This window comes from Camelus dromedarius, chromosome 11 (genome assembly GCF_036321535.1).
Source record: "Camelus dromedarius isolate mCamDro1 chromosome 11, mCamDro1.pat, whole genome shotgun sequence".
In the NCBI taxonomy this organism is placed as follows: Eukaryota; Metazoa; Chordata; class Mammalia; order Artiodactyla; family Camelidae; genus Camelus; species Camelus dromedarius.
In genome coordinates, this window is record NC_087446.1 from 7,288,561 (window position 1) to 7,308,861 (window position 20,301).

General features: G+C 41.3%; 1 protein-coding gene across 6 annotated transcripts in view; it reads right to left on the reverse strand.

The window, feature by feature from the left end:
- TNRC6B (trinucleotide repeat containing adaptor 6B) overlaps nucleotides 1-20,301 on the reverse strand; it is a 224,700-nt gene that overhangs the window by 38,728 nt on the left and 165,671 nt on the right. For 5 of the 6 annotated variants that reach the window (XM_031463315.2, XM_031463311.2, XM_031463314.2 and 2 more), the window contains 8 exons: nucleotides 19,641-19,982; nucleotides 15,090-17,438; nucleotides 13,402-13,560; nucleotides 10,378-10,553; nucleotides 8,022-8,096; nucleotides 7,124-7,169; nucleotides 5,671-5,819; nucleotides 240-365 (listed from right to left, as the gene is read on the reverse strand). In XM_031463315.2, the coding sequence (XP_031319175.1) occupies nucleotides 240-365; nucleotides 5,671-5,819; nucleotides 7,124-7,169; nucleotides 8,022-8,096; nucleotides 10,378-10,553; nucleotides 13,402-13,560; nucleotides 15,090-17,438; nucleotides 19,641-19,982 (3,422 nt within the window). The remainder of the gene's footprint in view (nucleotides 1-239; nucleotides 366-5,670; nucleotides 5,820-7,123; nucleotides 7,170-8,021; nucleotides 8,097-10,377; nucleotides 10,554-13,401; nucleotides 13,561-15,089; nucleotides 17,439-19,640; nucleotides 19,983-20,301) is intronic. The other variant, XM_064491424.1, reaches the window with a different exon arrangement.

The window sequence follows — 20,301 nt, forward strand, 5'->3', positions numbered from 1 at the left end:
TGAAAATATATAGGAGAGCTAAAAGATATAATGCTTTTCATGCAAAAAGGTCTAACTTTGTATGCACAATACAATGAATAAAAAGAGATCTGACATCTTATTCTAAAAATCTTGATCCTTGGCAGCTGGATTTTTCGTATTTCAGACTGGTAACTGTTACTCCTCTTATGTCTAGAAAACCAGTCAGCTGAAACCGCCTGGACTTCACTTCTGAATTCTGGAACCATGAAATTGCTTACCTGGGGGGAAATGAACTGGGGAGGCACTTGCGCCCGGAGATTAGGAGAAGAGTTCAGCGGCTGCACTGGTGTGTGCACACCTCTCGATTGTGCTGTGCTATTTCCAAACAAACCATGATTGCCACCCTGCAAACAGAACAGCAACGGTAAGGCTTTCTGTTAACATAAAAAAATGCAAATAAGAAACAGTTCAGGTTTTCTACCCCTCAGAAGAATCATACCCTATATTCACAGAATCACAGAATTTTTTAACTGAAAAGTTCCTGATCTTGGAATGCTTGGAAAATTATTCACATCCAATCATGGGCACATCATCACCAACCCTGCAGTCTGACGCACTCCATAAGCCAAAAGGTTAAATGTAGTCAAATACTAGAAAAAGCACTAATTATGTGGTTGTTGTTATTGAAAGGTGCAGGTGATATAATATTTATTCAACTACTTTCTTTTTTACAATTGGGTTTCCCAAATTTATTCTCAAACTATATAATCTGAGACTCATCTTGAAAGGCACCTGTAAAAATGCAGGCTTGCAAATAATATCCATTGTACAACAATACTACCATATTACTTGTCCAAATTGGTTAACTCAATCACAAAAACAGTGCCACCCAATTGTGAGCCTAGCTCCATAAGGACTCTACTCCAGTTATGAACACTCTTCTCTGTCTTGGGTCTGCTTGGCCCCTTCTTTGCTCAATTAAGAAATATGAATCAATCACACAGTGAAATTAAAAAGGAAGAAAGGGGGAAAGTGAAAAATCATTCCAGGGTCACCAAAACATTACTCACCTGTAACTTCTCATTCAAATGTATGACTATCAGTCTAGTTAAAAACAAGCTTAACTCCCTGATTTCTGGAGGACCAACTCACTGAAGCACTTCTAGACTGTTCCAATCAAAGGCCTATAAAAACCAGGGCTATATGATGGCCCTTCCTTTCCGAATTGTTTCTAGCAAGAAGCAAAGAAAATGCATTTGACACCTGACACTGCTGCCTCTGCCTGACATAGTGTTTCGTATCATCTTCACTCGACCTCTTTGAGGCCCAGCTCAGAGGTCATCCTCATCAAGAAGGTCTTTCCCAAACCTTCCTCCTCACTTCACATCCAAATCACCTGAGCTCACCTCTATGTTCGCAGAACACTTCAAATCTCCTTGACAGGGCCCATCGTCAAATTACATTATAGTTATTTTCCATTCTGTCTTTCCACCACCAGCTTAACATTTCCCTCTTTGTATTCCCAGAAGCTCAATAAAGCCCTGGTCTGTAGGATGAGCACATCATTTGCAAACATCCGTGACCCACCAATTTCATACGCTTGAAAACAAACGTCCCACTAAGCATCATCAGTGAAGACAGCTGCACCACTGCTTATACCAAGTGTGGGCGCTCCGAGCTGATGTCACCACCATCATCTTATCCCTGAAGTCGCGGGGATTAAGGTTATTTTAAAGAAGAATTTTGTAATGGCATCATTAAGTTCTAGAACACTAAAGATATTTTGATAGTTTAATGATTCAAAATAGAATTAAGAGACTGCTTCAGGGATATTAATGAACTTAAAAATATTGAAAATGAAAATGACCATGAACATAAAGTAGAAATGGTGATTAAAATCTGTGTAAATCTCATAAAAAAATCAAAGATCCACCATGAATCTTAAATCTCCCAAAGGACTATTTAAACATGAAAAGACTTTAATTCTAGAAGCTCTCCTGTCTCTGCTTCTCCTGTCTTACTAATCAGACTTGTCTCTCTGAGGTGAGATGGCTCAGCTCTGGTTCTTCTGAGGTCCTGCTAGTCATTGTCAGCAGCTTAGCTACTAGTCATTCCCGGGAGAAGAGAAAACATTTATTTTGCTAAGGCTATTCTAAGATGGTTCTCACTTACACTTTACTATCAAAGTAATAACTGTGTTATTATTATATGTTATTTATTCATGGATGATCCTTGGATGGTGAAGTTTCTGATAGCTAAAGTCCTTTCAGAATCCATGTTTTGGGGGGGTCCCAAACTGCTTTGCTGGGGTCATTTTTAATTTCAACCTCTTTCTGGTAAGAAGTATTAAAAGGAATCTGCCTTTTAGTTTTTGTAAAATCAAGCCTTATTTTCCTATTCCTAACAGAAAGATTCCATCCCACTCCTACCAAAGGTTTTAGGTTTTCATTATCAAGTGTCCCAAAGCCATACCAAGCACTTTGATATATCTGATATGGATAATAAGAGATACGTCAACAGAAGTCTACCAAAAAAATACCTTCCATATTTCTGTTTATTGAAGTCTAGTAGACTTAGTGTTGTATTAGTTTTAGGTGTACAGCAAAGTGACTCATATACGGGTTATTACAAGATACCAAATATAGTTCTCCATGCTATACGGAGGTCCTCATTCCTTTGCTATCTTTTAATATGGAATCTTGGAATCACAAGCTGGTCATCTTGGCTCAGAAGTAGCTATTTCGTACAGTAATGTATTTAATTATATATATATATATATATATAAGTGTGGTTTATCCGCCTATTTCTAAAGTTTTACTGTTGTATGTGAGGCTTTTATGATGACCTGGAGCCTAAGAATTATTGGTGATATATGCCTCAACTACAGTGTTCAACTTGGAAAGGTATATACATTAAAAACAAGGTTATCAAGCTGACTGAAATCCTCTGAGATTTGGGGGAAAAAAACACTCTTAAATTTTATTTTTAAATTATGAAGCATGTTAACTCTGCATGAAAATAGTGTGAAAAAAATCATGACCATATTTGGATAGAATATGTATATCAATCTGGTTCACAACAGACTTTGCAGCAATCCACAGATCAAAAAAAGGAAGAGGAATGACCTTTTTTAAGAATCCAGTACACAGCTAGTTTGGCTGGTCAATTATATTAAAGTTTATATACTAGAAGTATTTGATAATCAGGTGATCCTGGAAGTATATACATAATGATCATTAACCAAGAACGTTAAGACTATTTTATATTTTTTATACCTTAACCCAAAAGATCCCTCCTCCCCACCAAAACTGATGTAATTGTTTCTTCTCTGTTTATATAAACAATACATAGCCATGTCCTCTGTGGAACCATTAAGAAAGAGTGAAATATAAAGGAAGAAAACAAAAAAATCTATTATTCCCAATTCAGAGATAACCAATCTAAAAACATGGATATAATATAATCCATTTTTTTAAATGTGCCACAGCAACCATTAGAAAGCATATGAAAGATCTATATGCAACTTGATGTAAGAGGTGTCTCACATCATCCTTTAAATGTGAAAATCATCATGTGCAAACATGTAATGCAAATAATTAAATGTCCTTCCATGACATCCGCGGTGAAATTCAGAGTGACAGGTAAGTAGTCATGGAACTAAGGCTAGAAAAATATCATCACTGGAGTCACCGTCGCAAAGGAGTTATCCCCAAATTCCTAGTTTTCTCCACAAAAACTACAACAGAGCTACTGCGAGACAATAAAGGCCTGCTGCGTCTGCTCAGTCAGGCCTGCACAGCAGGGAGGCATCATCCCGCAGGTCCTCCAGCCTTGTTTCTACAGCCCAGCGTGTCCTCAGAGGACTGACAGGTCCAACCCTTGGGAAGGGGCTGCTCCAGGCGGACCCCAACACCGCACGTCTGGGCAATATCCAGTCTTCTTAACACTTCATTATCTAATATACACGTCACCTTTCTTGGGGGTAATTTTACACTTGAACTAGGTTTTTAAGATGCTATAACCCTTAAAAATTTAATCGTACTAGTTTTGCTGCTATTTTCTAGCTCGCAATTATATTAAATTGAAAAGACCTCAAAAGTATAACTTGCCATTCAATCTAACGTTAGTAGTGGCAAACCTGTTGCTAAATTAAATGACAGAAGGTACCCATGCAGCCTCTTTAACATTTTCCCAAGCCAGTCATTAGTCAACCTATTAAACATGAACTTATGACCAAAAATGGGAGGACAAAAGAAACAGATTTAAAACAAAACCCATGTTGAGAAACATGAAGAGAGATGGGTTCCATGGGCTGAAAGATCTAGAGCCTACACTTATTATCATTCTGTGCATTCAGTAATCAACAAATTTCCCAAGACAGACAAATGATGCAATAAACTGCAGACCAGGGCCAAGGCGAGGCCACAGCCAAGCAGTTATAAATTTGAGAGGCCTCCTTACTTGTCTAGCAGCGAAGTTTTGGGGGTTGAGCCCTGTGCCGATTGCTCCAAGGCTGACGTTGGGTAGTGTGGAACCAGAGGGAGACAGCTTGTAGCTGGGAGAAGGGGAGAAGGGAGAGCAGGGAGCCTCATCCCCAAGGCACCCATCTTGATTGGAGAAAGGCAAAGTCAGCTGAAAAGTAGTAGTAGTTAGCCAATCACAATGAGTGTTGGTTAGTGAAGCAACAGAATGCAAGAAGGGAAGAGAGAAACACCAGGAATAAACAAAGTTAGAGTGTATTAGCAATAAACGAGGACAGAATTTGGATCTCATCATCATCATCATCATACTTTGCCCAATAGACACCATCCATAATCCTCTTCGATATAGGTTCTTCTTATCCTCTTAAGCTAGTAACACATTCTGTCCATTGCATGAAGATAAAAATTGCCAGACACTTTATTTTTAGGAATCTAATATTGATTACTCTAACTATATGGCTGCTGAAACAGAAGCCAGAGTAATCTTCTTGTGAATATGCTGCTGTCTGGATCAGCACCAGCGGTGTCAAAAATGTGCCAGATTAAAAAATTTTGGCTTTATCTGCTTTCTGAAGACCAGGAACACTACAAATTGGTATTCTGAATCACAGAATAATCTCCATTAGAAATGTTAAAAATCAAAACAAATAGGTATAAATGACTTGTTTAAAGCAGGTAGTTGAGAATTTGTTGTATACCATTGTAACTAAAAATAGACCATTAGGGAAACAGAGAAAGAAGATAAAAGTGCTCTCTTAGAAACAGCAAAGGAGAAAGTTTTGGGTCATCTTGACAAAGCTAGAAGGCAAGGCCTTAGGAGACACAGAGTATTTGCACAAGATCCAAAAATTTGATTTGTAATTATGCGGTAGCAGAAAAAGAATTCAGAATCAATTTATCTCTAGAATTTCTTCCACATGTTTCGAGTGTGCATTTCCCCCACTATAAATACAGACCACTTCCCCTCTTCAAACTTCATAAATTTCCCAAAACTTAGACCTTGTTCACAATATTCATATCCTAAAGACAGATGGTTCTAGCTACTGCCTAATCACCTGTCAACGTCAACTACTTTCATGTCATCACTTAAATGCAGGTGATGTTTGTGTTTTGCTTACTCATTTGGTTCAGTACTTCTAAGCTTCCTTCTGGAATTAATTATCAAAAGACAAATGGGAACCAAAGCAGTTCTCATGAATTATTATCTTAAACCAAGGATTCAACTCACCTTCTCAAAATAAGGCCCACTATCTGTGGTTCCCATGTCTTTGGAATTAGGTGGACGGAACCCAGGTCGATCCTTCCTCATGATATCATTAAAATCCCCGAGATTCATTGCTCGCTTGTCCACATCAAATTTTTTCTCTGGAAGGCTCCCTGAAAAGTAACACAGAAAGAGTGAACATTTTAACAAATCAGTGTCTCCCTCATGAGCAAGAGTGACCTATCCCACTACCCTCTCTGGGATGCTGGTTTAAGACCAAAGAGCTCTCATGGGTTCAGGCTGCTAGTGCTCCTCCTGGAACACATGTGGATGCTTAAACAAACAACAACAACAAAATAAACCAAACACACACACACACACACACACACACCCCAAAAACCCCAACATGTATCAGCTGTCGCTTGTTTTCTATGGAAGATTGAAAGAGAGTCTTAGGACTAACCTGGTAAAAATCTAACCAAAAATATACCTAGACTGGTTATTGATATGTTTGATGACTCTATCTTGCTCATATATTCAAACATCCTCAGTGAGAGAATGTGTCTCTTATTGCTGTTTTAGCACCTGCTAGATAAACGGTTGGGGTTGTAAAACACAATTATTAGAAATAAAAAGATCAAAGAGACCTGGCTGTTGCCCTAAAATTTAGAACTCCGAGTTAAACACAGGAGATGGCATGCCGGTTACTTGCAAAACATACTTTCCAAGGTGCAATGATTATTCCTGCTCTCTTTCACATCTCTGTAAAGTTGCTACTATACTGACATGAAGCTCACTTTTTAGTTATTCTCATATTTGAAGGAATCACAGATCAGAGGCTATTTCCCTTATCTCCCAGGACTGTTTTCTTTTCTTCCTGGTTTGATACTTTTTAAGTTCCTCAGCGTGAGCCACAGCCTCCCTGTGAAGACCCCACAGTTGAAGGGCTGACACTTCATCTGCTCTGCTTGTGATAGAGAGTTTGTCAGTAATGGATGGAAAAGCCCAGTGAGGGCAGGACTGGCAACCCTAGAGCTGAATCTGGCAGCGCCACAGACATACTTTGTTTTGGCCACACACAGCCTTTTTAGATAACTGAATTAGTTTCCAATACGTAAAAATCAGGGCATTAATGTATATGTGAAGCTCTGGCCTCTCTTGGAAACACTGGAGGATCTGGCAAAGCTAAGCCTGCCCTCCTCCAGGCCAACCATCGCTCACAGCAGAGCAAAGACTGACTCCTACAGGTGGTACATCTGCTCTCCACAGCCAACCAGTGCCTTCCACATCCCAATTTCTTATACCTGGCACACACCGCTCACATTACTTTCTTGGCTCTTGCACTCACTTGCGTTTTCAACCCCCACCTCGTGTCTAGCATGGCACTGCACCTGTCCCAACTCAAACTGAGGAGGGGATCCCAACAGGGTATCACTAACAACAACACATTCCATTCGTATTAGTGGAGTATACACACCTACAGACAGATCCATTTTGCTGCTTGGATTATCTTCAGTTTGACTCTGAAAATAAAGAACAGTGAGGGAAGATTTAAGGTCTGAATTAAATGTTTGAATCAGAGAAGAAATGGCATTGTTCATATGCTAGTCACACCCTAGTTTACTACCAGCACTATATGAAGTCCTTTGAAATGAACCTTAAGTTGGAATGAAGACAATAACATTTTTAATATGGCTAATTTTGACTGCTGCTGGTGCCTATATTTCTAAATTCAATTTTCACATCAAATTAGCTTCAGTAAATCTAGGGACAGAGCAATAGCTAAACAGCTGCTTGGAGAAATGAACCCCTATCCTCAAGTTCCAGTCAGCTCAGGATCAAATTCCATGAGTGGCAGCCAAATGATGACAACTTCTTCTCGTGACTTGTCAAGTCATCAAATCTTGCAATGTGCAGCCAAGTCATTTGTCTTTTGGCAAGAAGGACCAGGGTGTCCCCATAATGTTCCCAGGAGAGATAAAAAAAATAGAAATTCTACAAGAATTGCCTACCTAATTAATCACAAATAGTTTCCCTAGTTATTCTGCTATTGCTGTCCTTTTAAAAATTTTAATATTAAAACTGGTACAGTAGTCAGCAAAAATTATATCAATTATAAGTACCTGGCTCTCTCTTCCCTAACCGCCTAAGGAAAAGGGTGCAAAGACTACAAATTTAAAAGGTGTAACCTTCAAATATTGGAGTATTTCATTAAGAAAAAAGAATACAGAACAAATATTGCCTAATCCAAATCAGGAACATTGCTTAATCAGTTTCTAAATCTATAATTTTGTACTATCTGTGGCAGTGGCCTTGAAATTTGCACTAAACATAAAAGCTAAGATACATTTCATATACGAAGAAATAAAACTTACCAGCAATCCCATATTTGAAAACTGTTTGGCAAGAGGATTCATCCATGAATCACTGTTTCCTCCTTTTAGTGAGCACTAGAGAAATGAAATATGTAGCGTCAGAACCAAATAATTTATTTTATTTCAACTTCCTATTAGAGTTGCATTAAGTACTGAAAACATAAAACCAAGAGTTTACCTTTTTGAACCATAACTATTTCTCTTTAACTAGTTATTTTGATACATTATCTGTTAGTCTAAAAAAGTAGTACATCTTAGTTACATCTATGTTTTCATTCTCATTTTATTCATTGCACTGAATTAGAACAGGAAAAATACATGGTCAGCTAGTGTTTTCACCCCATAAATCGAAAGTCAGTATCAGATTTTCTAAAATACAACATTTGCATGCTAGTACTTTCCCTCTTAGAATCTCCTTGTAACCCAAGCCCATTTGAATTAGGAGAAAAGAAAAAGAGTTTTTTGATGATGGTGCATGTTATCTGGAAAGGAGTCTATTTAAACTGGTCGCTATTCTCTGTGCGGATACAGTGAGGAACTCATCCACGTAGCACTTTCATCTGCTTGTTTCAGTGTAAAGGACAGGGGTCCCCAGAGGGAAAGAAGCCTAGCAGGAGACACCAGCAGCAATCTCATTGCAGAGTCAGGCAGATGTAGGCTTCTGTTTGTTTCTTGATGGGACAAACTCATTTCTCACCTGAACAAGACACCGATCATCAGCTCCACTTTTCTTTCTATGGAGAAGGCATGTGGAACTATGACAGGGACGTGCTGGGGGCAGGAGGTGACAGGGCTTCGCGCATTCTCCAGGTAAAAATTCTGTCTGTATTCTGATGATACTGGTCATGGCAACTGTATTATTCTTCAAAGTGTTAAGGTACTTAAGTTCATTTGCAGGTTTAAAGGTCAAAAAAGCCCTCACTGGAGGGAGGGGAGCAGCGGTAGTTACTGTTTAATGGGTACAGAGTTTCAGTTTTGCATGGAGAAGAGTTTTGTGGACAGATGTTACTAATGACAGCACAACAATGTGAATGTACTTAAAGCCACTGAACTGTACACTTAAAACTAGTTAAGAGGGAAAATTTTACGTTATCTATATTTTGATCTCCACCCTGCCATACCCAAAAACAGGCCTTCAGTATGAAAGGTCAGAATCATCTGTCATGGAGCAGAAATGTTTAATTCCCAATTAGCTTCATTAAACCTTGGTGGTTACCTGAGTGTGCTAGTACCTCTCCTTCAGTTGCTTTCTCAGCTGTCTCCTGAACTGTCTTGTAATTTAGTCTCATTGTTAATTTGTAAATAACAAAAAGAAAGCCACAGCAGACTAGACAACATGAATGTACTAAAAATACTGGGAAGTTTACCAAATAACGTGTGACTGGAGTAAGAAAATAAAAGTCCTCTGAAAGGGAAAACTATAAGTGACTGCTTAAACAAAATCTCAAATAGAAACAACCTGTATTCTTAGGCTGTAAAAGAGTTATATTCAGAACAAAATTGATGTCCTATAGGCAAAGAGGATGAAGGCACGGCCCCTGGCCAACTTCTAAACCTTCTAAAATGACATCTGGTATTTGAAACTTAAGAGAGTATCAGTTGTGAAGCATTTCTCAGGGCAGCAAGACTCCCATGCTGAAGTTAAATATATGGCTGCTTATTTCTTATTTCTTTCTGTGTATTTGTGGAATGAAAATGGAGGGCTTCTACTGGAAGAGTCCTTCAGGTTCTAGACTGAAAAACCAAAGTTCTCATCAAATTATGCAAATCAAAGGAGAAACTAAGTTGTTCTAAGATGCAGAAAGTAAAAACTTCAGAACACAACCGGTACAGGATGTAGATAACTCATCTAGTTGCCATGGCTGTGTTACGTACTGGCACTTCACTTTATTGAGAAAAGGGTTCTGGGCCTTGGAAATTTCCCGAATCAGATAAAAACCAGTCATGCTGATTGCCAGTGGAGAAGCTAACTTACTGTGGTTTCTCTTCTACATATTCATGGGGATTTACTCGAAGGACTAATTTGGCTTTAGAATGCAAAAGCATAAAACATTTATAAAGTGTGCCTTGAAAGCTTCCAAAGAATTATTAGACTATGAAAACTAAAGTGAAAAAAATCTCATTTCTTTGAAACTTTCATTGTACCCACAGTAAGTTTTGTAGTTCACGATTTCAAGGCCATGGGGAAAAAAGATGAGGAGCAAAGAGGAAGTAGTTATCTGTTCTTAAGAAAGTATTTTCCTCCTCACTTAGGACCTCAGGGACTCCCAGCTGCCTGGCTTTTTCCATGAAAAAATTCTCAGTTCTGCCTTCTAAGAATGAATAAGCAAGCTCAAGCATTTCTAAAGCAGGCTACCTTCATTTGTTTCTTTCCTCCTTGTCCCCAGCTTGCTGAGTTGTGGGAGGAAGCACTTCCCTGAGAGCCGGCGGTGTTCCAGACTCCTCCATCATCCTCCTCTTCCCAGCTGGGATGGCGAGTTCCTGTCACTGGCCCGTCACTCTCCCCCCAGCCGTCTTGCATAGACTTGGAATCTTTAAGAAAAGAATGAACCAACTGTATGCAACAGCTATATACAATAACCACGCTAATCATTCCTTGCAAACTCGGCACTTGGGTATATTTATCATTTTATCTAACCCATCTGTATGGCAAGGCAAATGTTATTCAAACTTCAGAGAGCAGAAATGGAAGCCCATAAAGGTTCAATGATACAGAATAAATTAATAAACCACAAAGCAAGATTTCCTGGCTTCCGGCTCAATGATTTTTCCCCTTATACAAAGTGGACAGAAACCCCCAATTTGAAAAGAACCTATCACTACTTATAAGAAATTTCACATCTCAGTTAAGAGAAATCTGTTACTTTTAATGAGTATGTTTTACTGCAGTCCTTAGTTTCACCATCCTAAAAGTATGTGGTATACTTATTTAAATAGACTTTACAAATATGAGGTATGATAAGGAACAACTGTCTACCTTGTTTGGGGTGAAGTGAAGAAAAGAACATGAAAAGGGATAAAAAAGAAAATTTTAATAGATTTTGAATAACAAAACTATGGTATAAGAAGAGAAATTCACATATAGCCACGAAAATTAGAAATTTATTAGATTTATAGACTTGAAATGTATTAGATACTAAAAAAGATCTCAGGCAAAGACAATGTATAAGCAACAGCCTTTAAGAGACAGGCAGAGGCAACGTGGACGACAGATAAGAAGGGAGAACGGAGACAGAGGGAAATCACAGGGATCCCATGTTGGAGAAAGCAGGATGTCATCAATATCCACAGTCAATTCCACCAACATCCCCCTTTAAACAAAGACCTTGAATTTGGAGATTGGGATAAACCCTTAATTTCCCTCTGAAAATAGCGTATGGAACTGATGAATACACTCTGTAGTAATGACACTCTATAAAATGATGGAAGAAAGGGAAATATACTATCTTGACCCCAATCCACACCTTCAATTGACCAAAAGATAGGACATTTATGGAAGGGTAGTTAGTTGATTTAGACAGCATCATATGAAGAGTCCAGGGGCAGAAAAATGGCTCTTCTGGGCCTCCTTGAATGACTGCTGTCATGCCCTAGGACCAGGCCTATGAAGCCACACACGCACCCATCAAGCACACAGGACACAAGACAGTTGATTTCCTCTAACTGTGGCACCATCTTCCAGCAATGCCCAAGTGAACCTGATGGACCCTCCATGGGGTTCATTCAGCCTTACTTTAAGGGGTTTTCTGACTGGGTGGCAAGAGGCAGGGCTTGGGGGCTGTTCTCCCTGCTGATGGAAATGCCACTAATAACCAGGATCGTTTCGTCTGCATATGAGATTATCCATTGTTACATAAGCACAGGCTTTACACATCTTCTGACAAGCAATAGGAATTTAAACCCCAACATAAATAACATACTGACCCCTTTAAAAAAGGAAGACATCCACATAACCCTTCTTGTAGAGAAAGGGGCTTAACTTGTAACAAGTGACTTTTTAGAGAAAGATAAAAAAGAGAGCTCTGATTTTCAGTCACAGAGCCCACACCAAATTTAAGACACCTGCAGTTTAGAGAAGGTCAGCATCAGTTGGCAGGCTGTGACAATCCAGCCCCCACCTCTGAGTACTACATATTCCAACCACCCAGAGAAAGGGTAAAAGTAACTGCAGCTTTACCTGCAGATGATCTGGAAGAGTAGAAGGCATTTTTTAAAATCTGGAGAAAACTGAGGATTTTGTGATGGAAGAAAGGTGATTCTGAAGTTTGGAAAGACACATAAAAATCCTGAAAGTACTGCTAAGGTACCTCCTTGTGCCAAGGGTCTGGTTAATGCCTTCCAACAGTATTCTGGAACTATTCCAAGTCTACAGGATGGTATTTCCCATGACAATGAGACCAATTTTACGATGAAATCAAAGTCTTTATAAGCTATTTCTATGAAGTGAAGGAGATTCGTAATTTTTAAAATGCAGTCAAGTTACACAGACACAAGAGTGAATTTCTAGACTATGATGGTTGATATGATATTCCTTCATGTGGCACTATGAGAATCATAAATATCATAAAATAAACTTGACAATGGAATTTTTTATTCTTGTTCATATTTTGAGCATTTAGTATGACCACATTTTTTAACCGAAAGATAATTCCTTAAGTCTGCAATATGGTAGAAAAGAGATGTTGGAATACCTCTTAAGAAAACTACAAACAAGTGAAACAGGCAGTTGAAACTGAAATTTTCAACTGAGGAACATCCAATGGGTCTTTCCAAAGTATTAATTTACAAAGTTTTGCAAATTACTGTGACTACACGTTGCCAGCTGGATTAAGTAGAGCTTAGATTTTCAATGATAGTAAATAAGTGTGACGTGCTTTGCTTAAAAAATTTAAATGAAGAAATCTTTGTCAGGTTCAAGAAACCTTAAATGTCCCTATGTGGGTGGACGTATGAGAAGAGAGACAAAGGGAAAAGCACAGATGAAGTCACCGGGCAGCAGAGACCAGATTCCGCGTTAGGAAACCAGGAAACTTGTTTTCTAAATTACACTAACATGAGAGTAGAAATGCAAAATAGATACAGTGAGCAATATTTAAGTTACTGGGCAAAAAAAGCGGACCACATCAAAATTTCAATTCTGGCCAGACACTAAACCTAACTCAAAATAAAATCAACAAAACTAACTTAATGGCTTTTAGTTCACTGTAAGCATTTTTACATGGGCCAAGCCAAGTCCCCACCATTTGCTACTAACCATTTATTAAAGGTTCAAGGTCCTGAATCTCATTGAAACAACAGTTTAAACATTAAACAGCCCTCACCAAAACGTCTGACCCCGACATTAACAGAGATGCCCTCAAAAATAACGCCATCTACTTACTAGGTTTCATGGCATTTGGAGCGTTGGAGGGTGCATTCCCCCAGCCTGTGGTCGATGCTCCCGTGTCATCCATTTCACCCCACCCAGGACTGCTTTCGTTTGGCTCACCCCAAGCTGAAGTACCATTATCTGGAGCAGGTGGTGTGCTTTTGCTCCAGACTGTAAAGAAAGGACACGGATCTCTAAGAATGACTTGTTAATAACACCAAAATACCCAGTGGAGGGGAAGGTGGGAAGAAGGCACTTCTGTATTCTGTTGGTAGAAATGCAAACAGTCCCACTTTCATGGAGGGCACTTGGCTTTGTCACTTTAATTCTGGCCCAGTGATTCCACTGCCAGGAACTATGCCATAGATATACTTGTAAAAGTAGATGAAATTACATGAACAACAATGTTCCCTCCATCACTGTCAGAAAACACTTGGAAGTGACCTAAATATCCATCAAAAAGGAACTGGTCAGACTTATCGCGGGTCACCCATTGAATGAATACTACATGCAAAGCAATTAAAAGACAGAAATGTATGTGCTAATATGAATAATGAAAAAAGCAAGGTGAAAAAGGCAGTGTATATAGTACTATCCCTTCTGTGTAAAAATTTTAAAGGACAGATGTATTTTGCTATAGGTATGAACAAAATTTTTGAGTGGGACACAAAATTCTAAGACCTGTGGGGAGAGACCCTAAGGTCTAAGGTTTCTTTCATTTATTATTACCTTTTGCTTTTCTGTACAGTTTGAAGGGTTTTCCTATATGAATAAAAAATTTTTTACATGTTAGCAGGTTTTATCCTAGATGTGAATTAATGAGCAATCTTCAATTCCTTCCTCATTCTTTTCAATATTTTTTTAAAAAGAGTGAGTTAAAAGTCATCATTTTCTGAATGGTCATACCTGGATCCACTGAACACTAGACCTACTTTGGGGAGTGGAAAATTGAATATTATGATTAATATTAACTAAAAAACCACACACCTGAACATCCCCTCAATGTGTTGAACTATGTGGGGGCATTCAGGGTGACAATGCCAAACTAAGAATGATTACCAGCATTACTTTTAATTTACTAGGTGTGATGTTTCCTATTTGAATAAGGCAGGAAGAACACTTAATTCTGGACAACCAATGATCATGAGGTAACAATCTCCACGTAACGAAGTAATTGTTAAAAATCATCTGGAAAGTGACGGAAACCCTCCAGATCCCAGGTAACTACAGCATTTTCTGATAGTGCAAGAACTTCTCTGCAAGAACAACACAGAACACTTTCCATCGCTGGGGAAAGAGAAACAGAGAATGTGTCCACAGGCAAAACCAGAATGGAAACAAGTCTATTTCTGCTACTATTTTAATTCTTTATTTTTAAATCTAGAGCATAGCTTGTTTAAGCAGATATAAGTCTTTTGGATTCTGCACACCAATACAATTACCAAAAAAAAAAAATTTTGGGAGACTAACCCAGGGATGCCATGTCTTCCTTTTGCCAAGAATGAACATTAAAATGTACTACCAGCATCTGTTATCACTACCACTTTATATAAGGAGAGCTTCTGTTAACACCAGTATAGAGTTAATGTAGGAAAGATTCCCAGAACAAAGCTAAGTGGAATAAATGCAGCTTAATTAAGATGCCTTGGTTTAGGATTTCTTTTCTTCATCAAAACCTGTGAGAAAAAGCCATTGCCTACCTGATGCTGACTTCCCGGTCATCGGGGTAGGCAGGTTGGGTTCCCGAGGTGCTGGGCCCCCTTGGGAATTCTTATCCCACAGATTCACATTCTTGTAGTTGTAACTGTTAGGGTCTCCCCACGCTGAAGTGCCATCATCAATGTCCATTTTCCGACTAATTGACTGTGGGGATGGCTCTTCCCAACCACTGGGTTCCTCATCCTTAGGGGTTACTGGCTGCGGCCCGCTACTCCAGCTGGAATTGGAAGGTCGTCCATTGCCTGGAGGTGGTGGGGCTGGGCCTCCCCATGAACCAGAAGCCTCTGGCTGTGGTGGCGGTGGCTGCTGTGGCTGCTGCTGCTGTTGGTGCTGTTTATTCCAGGAGTTGGGCTGTCTGCCTGTCTCAGTCCATGCCGGAGACCTTTTGCAATCTTCCCACCCGCCTTTTGAAGCCAGGCTGGCACTACCGCCGTTCCCCCAAGTTCCGATTTCATTCTGCCCTCCTTCACCCCACCCAGACACAGGTTTACTTGCAGAACTTTCCCAATTGCTGTTCTTCGCTTGATCAACCTCCTCTCCCCAACCATTCTTTCCAGAAGTCCATCCTTGATTGGGCTGGCGTCCACCTCCCCACCCCTGATCTTTGCTGGAATTCTCATTCCAAGAGGAAGATGTCTTTTCATCTGGTCGTCCTCCTCCCCAGTTGGAAGAGTTGTTGTTCTTATAGTCATTCCAGCCTCCTGTGTTCTTGGGGTCTTTCCACTCTGTAGAGGCTGAGAGCTCCCCCCATCCAGACTTCATTTGATTGCTTTGGCTGGGTGCATCTCCCCAGCCCCCTGAGTTCTTGGTCTGTGTGGCAGCGCTCTCCCACCCCTCAGTTCCTTTGTCAGATTTCCCCTCAGGCCTTGGCACCTCTTCAATATCCCACACCGTGTCCTGCTTAATTTGAGTTTGGCCCCAGCCAGTGTTTGAGAGCACCCTGGGGTCCAAATCAGTTCGGCTCAAAAGAGTCTGCAAGACAGCCTGACAATCAGGATGTGTGGGCCTGTACGACCGACGGCCAGAATTATGACTGTCGCTACTTCCTGCTTTGTGGTTGCTTCCAGTGCTTTGACCTCCAACTTCACTTCCTGTGGAGCTGGAAGATCTTCCCCAACAGGGAGCCTGGGCATTGCCTTGGTTTTCAGGGAGGGGGTGGCCCTTTTGATTGTCCCATGCTCCAGTGCTAGAATTTGGTTGGTTTGGACCACTCCATTCTCCAATTTTCAACTCATCAGACCCAGTCGGCTGTTTCCATTCTCCCTGAGAGACCCCAGATGTCATTTTGTTCCCTTCACCCCATTTGTTGTCATTAGAGTCCTGAGGGCCAAAGTTCCAGGACCCACCCGTAGACCTGTTACTGTTGTCCCAAGAGTCATTTTTTGACCCAGTTGATTTCTGAACAGAAGCTCCTTTCCAGGAGTCCTCTCTATCCTTTCCATTGTTCCCATTGTTTCCAGAATTGCTTTGTCCAGAGGCTGTGTCAGTTCCAGAAGGCCCCCTAGCTGCACCCCAAGATCCAACACTCCCAGTCTTTCGATCTCCAGTGCTTTGTGAAGGGGCATCAGTGCTCCTGGAGGCGTTCCCCAAGCCCATTCCAAAGGGCATTCCCTTATTCTCCATGGGGTTTGGTGAACTTAAGTTCAAGGAGTTAGTGTTTCCATTTTTTGGTCCATCAGTGTTATGAATTTGAGCCTGTTCTCTGCCAGAGACAACAAAATTAACACCCGCATTTTCCATCTTTGACTGCTGTTCCCTGGATGCCTGACCTACTGTGCTAACCTGTGCACTGGGATTACTAGTATCTGTTTCCAATGCCCCTTTCCTAGAATTTCCTTCTTGGACCAGTGCTGGCCAGGCAGATGGGTTACTATTTGGGTTAAAGTTGCTGAAGCCAGAGCCAGGTCCAATTCTATCCTGACCACTCACATTCCTCCAATTTCCTAGTCCATTGTTGCTCTCTGTAGTAGAGTTGGAAGATTGAACAGATTTAGCCTTAGGGTCAGACTTCCAGACCCCAAGATTACATTCGTTCCCGGAACTCGCAGACTGGCACTGGCTCCCTTTTCCTTTGTTACTAGTGGTGCTTCCTGGCAGAGTGCTCTTCTCAGAGCCAGGGTTCGAGGCACTGTTGTTATCGGTGGTGTTTTCGGAAGAAGACTCAGTGTCTTTGCTGGCAATACAAGGCCACTCTTCCATGTCAGACCCGTCTACAATCACCTTGTCCCAGATGTGAATTGGGTTGGGGGAGGCGCCGTTGTTGGAGGAGGCTCCCGGGCCCCAAGTGGAATTTGCATAATTTGAAGCAGCAGCACCTCCAAGAGTTGACTCTGAGAAAGAGATTGTCTTATCAGTCACAGCTGCACGTGCATCATCTATTTACACCTCGAGCTCAAACTGCCCCTAAGAGAGCTCATCCCATTTCCCCACAAACTAGTTCTCTACAGCTGCCAGCCTTGGTTAATCTTGGCATCACTCCCATCTTAGTCATATCTTCTTTTTATTTTGCCTGGTTGGTGTATTTGCTAAATCTACCCCCACAGCACCTCTCAGAGTTATCCCCTTGCCATTCTTATTGACAGAGAAGGGCCTTCCTGGATCTTGAGACAAAGCAGTAACACCTTGCACTTGCTTCACATCTCCAATCCACTCTACACACTCCTGGCTGGAGTAATTTTTCTAAAGCACACCTCTGATTGTATCACTGCTGTATGGAAAGCAACGGACAGTTTCTTATGCACAAGAAGGAAGCTAAACTCTTTGGCCTGAAGTTTGATCAAGATGCTCCACAATCTGGGACCAAATGACTTTTCTAGTCTCATCTTCCACTACTTTCTTTGAAGATGTCTACATCCCACAAATTGTGCCTTCGCAGCCTGGCACCATTCCACGTTGGCACCTACTGTTTTTTTCCTTCTGAATTCACACACTGAAATTCACCCATCCTTCTGGGCCCAGTTCAAGTGCCATTTCTCCTCGGAAGTTTTTTTGAGCTTATCACCTGAAAATAACCTTTCCCTGTTTAGGGCCATTTTGCTCAGTGTATTGTGTTCACATGTTCCGTCACCAACATTAGCACCTTTCAGGCAGAGACCCTATCCTGCTAACATTTGAATTCTCATGGTGGCCAATGCACGGCTGCTCAGTGAGCATCTGCTGAATGATGAATGCCCACCAGCCAGATGCCAGGGGCAGACAAACATGAATCAGTCTGTGTGCCCAAGGAGCTTAATCTGGTAAGTCAGTCTTCCTCAGCACATACTTTGATGGAATTTACTACATTTGGTGGGGGGGAAAATGACCTGTTTTTAACCCAATAATTTCATCTATACTTACTTTAGTTCCTTTCACCAAATAGCTTTAAATCAATATGAAGTTGATAAAATTCCTACACAGAGCCATATAAAAGTAAGGAAGCAGAGAATCTCAAACTCTTGAGATTAGGAGCCTATTGGTTTTTAAGAATGTAAACAAGAGACTGACTCACACTGGACCCACATCTACGTCTAGGCCTGGCTAGACTCAGCTGCCAAAATGCCCAACACAACCGCCCCCCTCATATTTCCCTTTGCAGCTGGTTACAAGGGGCCAGGAAGGAAGGGCCAGAAGGCCTTTCCCTGCCCGCTTTGCGTCTGGCCTGCCAGCCACAAGAAGCCTCATGAACAGGGCTTATCCCATATGAAGCCTGGGTCACCACCAGCTTTCTTTCCATCTTCACTTTGCACCCAAGACGGTAACAGAATTTTCTAGGCCACTGTATGTTCAAACTCAGAACTAGAATGAAGCATCCTATCGTTAACAACCACCAATTCACTGTCCTTGCCAAGGCTTGATAGTCTTCAAGCTCTGAATTTTAATATAGCCTCAAAAAACATTTTAAGGATAAGTGGAAATCTGTTAATAAGCTTTTTAAAAAGGGGTGGGGGGCATTGCTTAGAAGTTCTCGCAAAACTTCCAAGAAAACCCCTCAGCTAAAGATCCCTTATATCTACAAATAGTTTTTAACAAAGTTCAAAATTCAGGGGTCTCTTAAGAAATACTGATTTTAAAAATCTAATAAAAGACTACAGAATGGTATTATTTGGTATCCTCCCAAGATTCCACATTATAATCTAAGAGACCATTCTGTCTATACTCCCTGCGTTCTGGGAACAGAAACGTGGGCATCTAAGATTCAGAACAAGCCTGTGCACTAGCCCCACTTCCAATCATACCCTGGGCGCACACCAGTGGTGACAGCTGGAGCCACGGAGGTGCGAACTGTAATGCTCTTGTCTGAGAAGGAAAAAAGGCCCCGCAGAGTGATGACAAAGAGCAGCAACATTACCCTCTCGGGCCAAGGGCACACACTAAGGCTCAGTTTCACAGGAGAAATGCTGGTACACATTCATCCTGGGACCCTCCCCCATCTTTTGAATAACTCTGATAGTCCATGGAAGTAACAGCTCCCGCGGACTTTGCACGGGCAGTAAGGATGAGGTGCTCCCTCTCTAAAGCTGCTGTGAATTCAGTTCACCGACACGGTTGCTCACCTGGTGCAGTCCCACTCTCACTCTGCAGCAGCGTTCCTGTCACTTGTGCGTTGTTTGGGTTTGCTCCAGGTGCTGTGGAGGGAGGAGGCCCTGCCCCACCCCCGAGGAGCATGCAGGACGGTGGAGGGGGCTGCCCACGTTTTAGTAACACTTTGTGGTCCTGCTGGCAACGGAATCGCGGCGGCACCTCCCGAGGCATGTAGCGGGCGGCGCTTGGCGGTTGTCCGTTCGGCACTGCCACCCTTTTGGCATTGTTGCCACCATTGACTGGTGGCGATGGAGAGCTGCCAATTGGGCTGGCGGCCGTTGGTTGGCTTAAACTTGGTTTCGTCACTTCGGGCACTGAAAGAGAGAGATGGGGAAAGAGCCTTTAAAATCAAATGCATTTTTCTAAAGATTATTTTTAAGAAAACTTACATGAGACCAAATCCATTAAGACAATTCTTGTTTTCTCTTATCCTGAAGGGACACGGTCTTTCCAGATTCCCCACCATCTTCAGTTTATTGAAGGCGGGGAAGGGGCAAGGAGTGATGGTGACAAGGATTCAAAGACTGCTATATCGTGGAATTACATTCCATTAACTAAGGAGGAGAGGGAATCAACCACCATTCACTCCCCTAAATCAATGGTGGACCTCCCTGAAGGGCTGCCTAGCAGGTC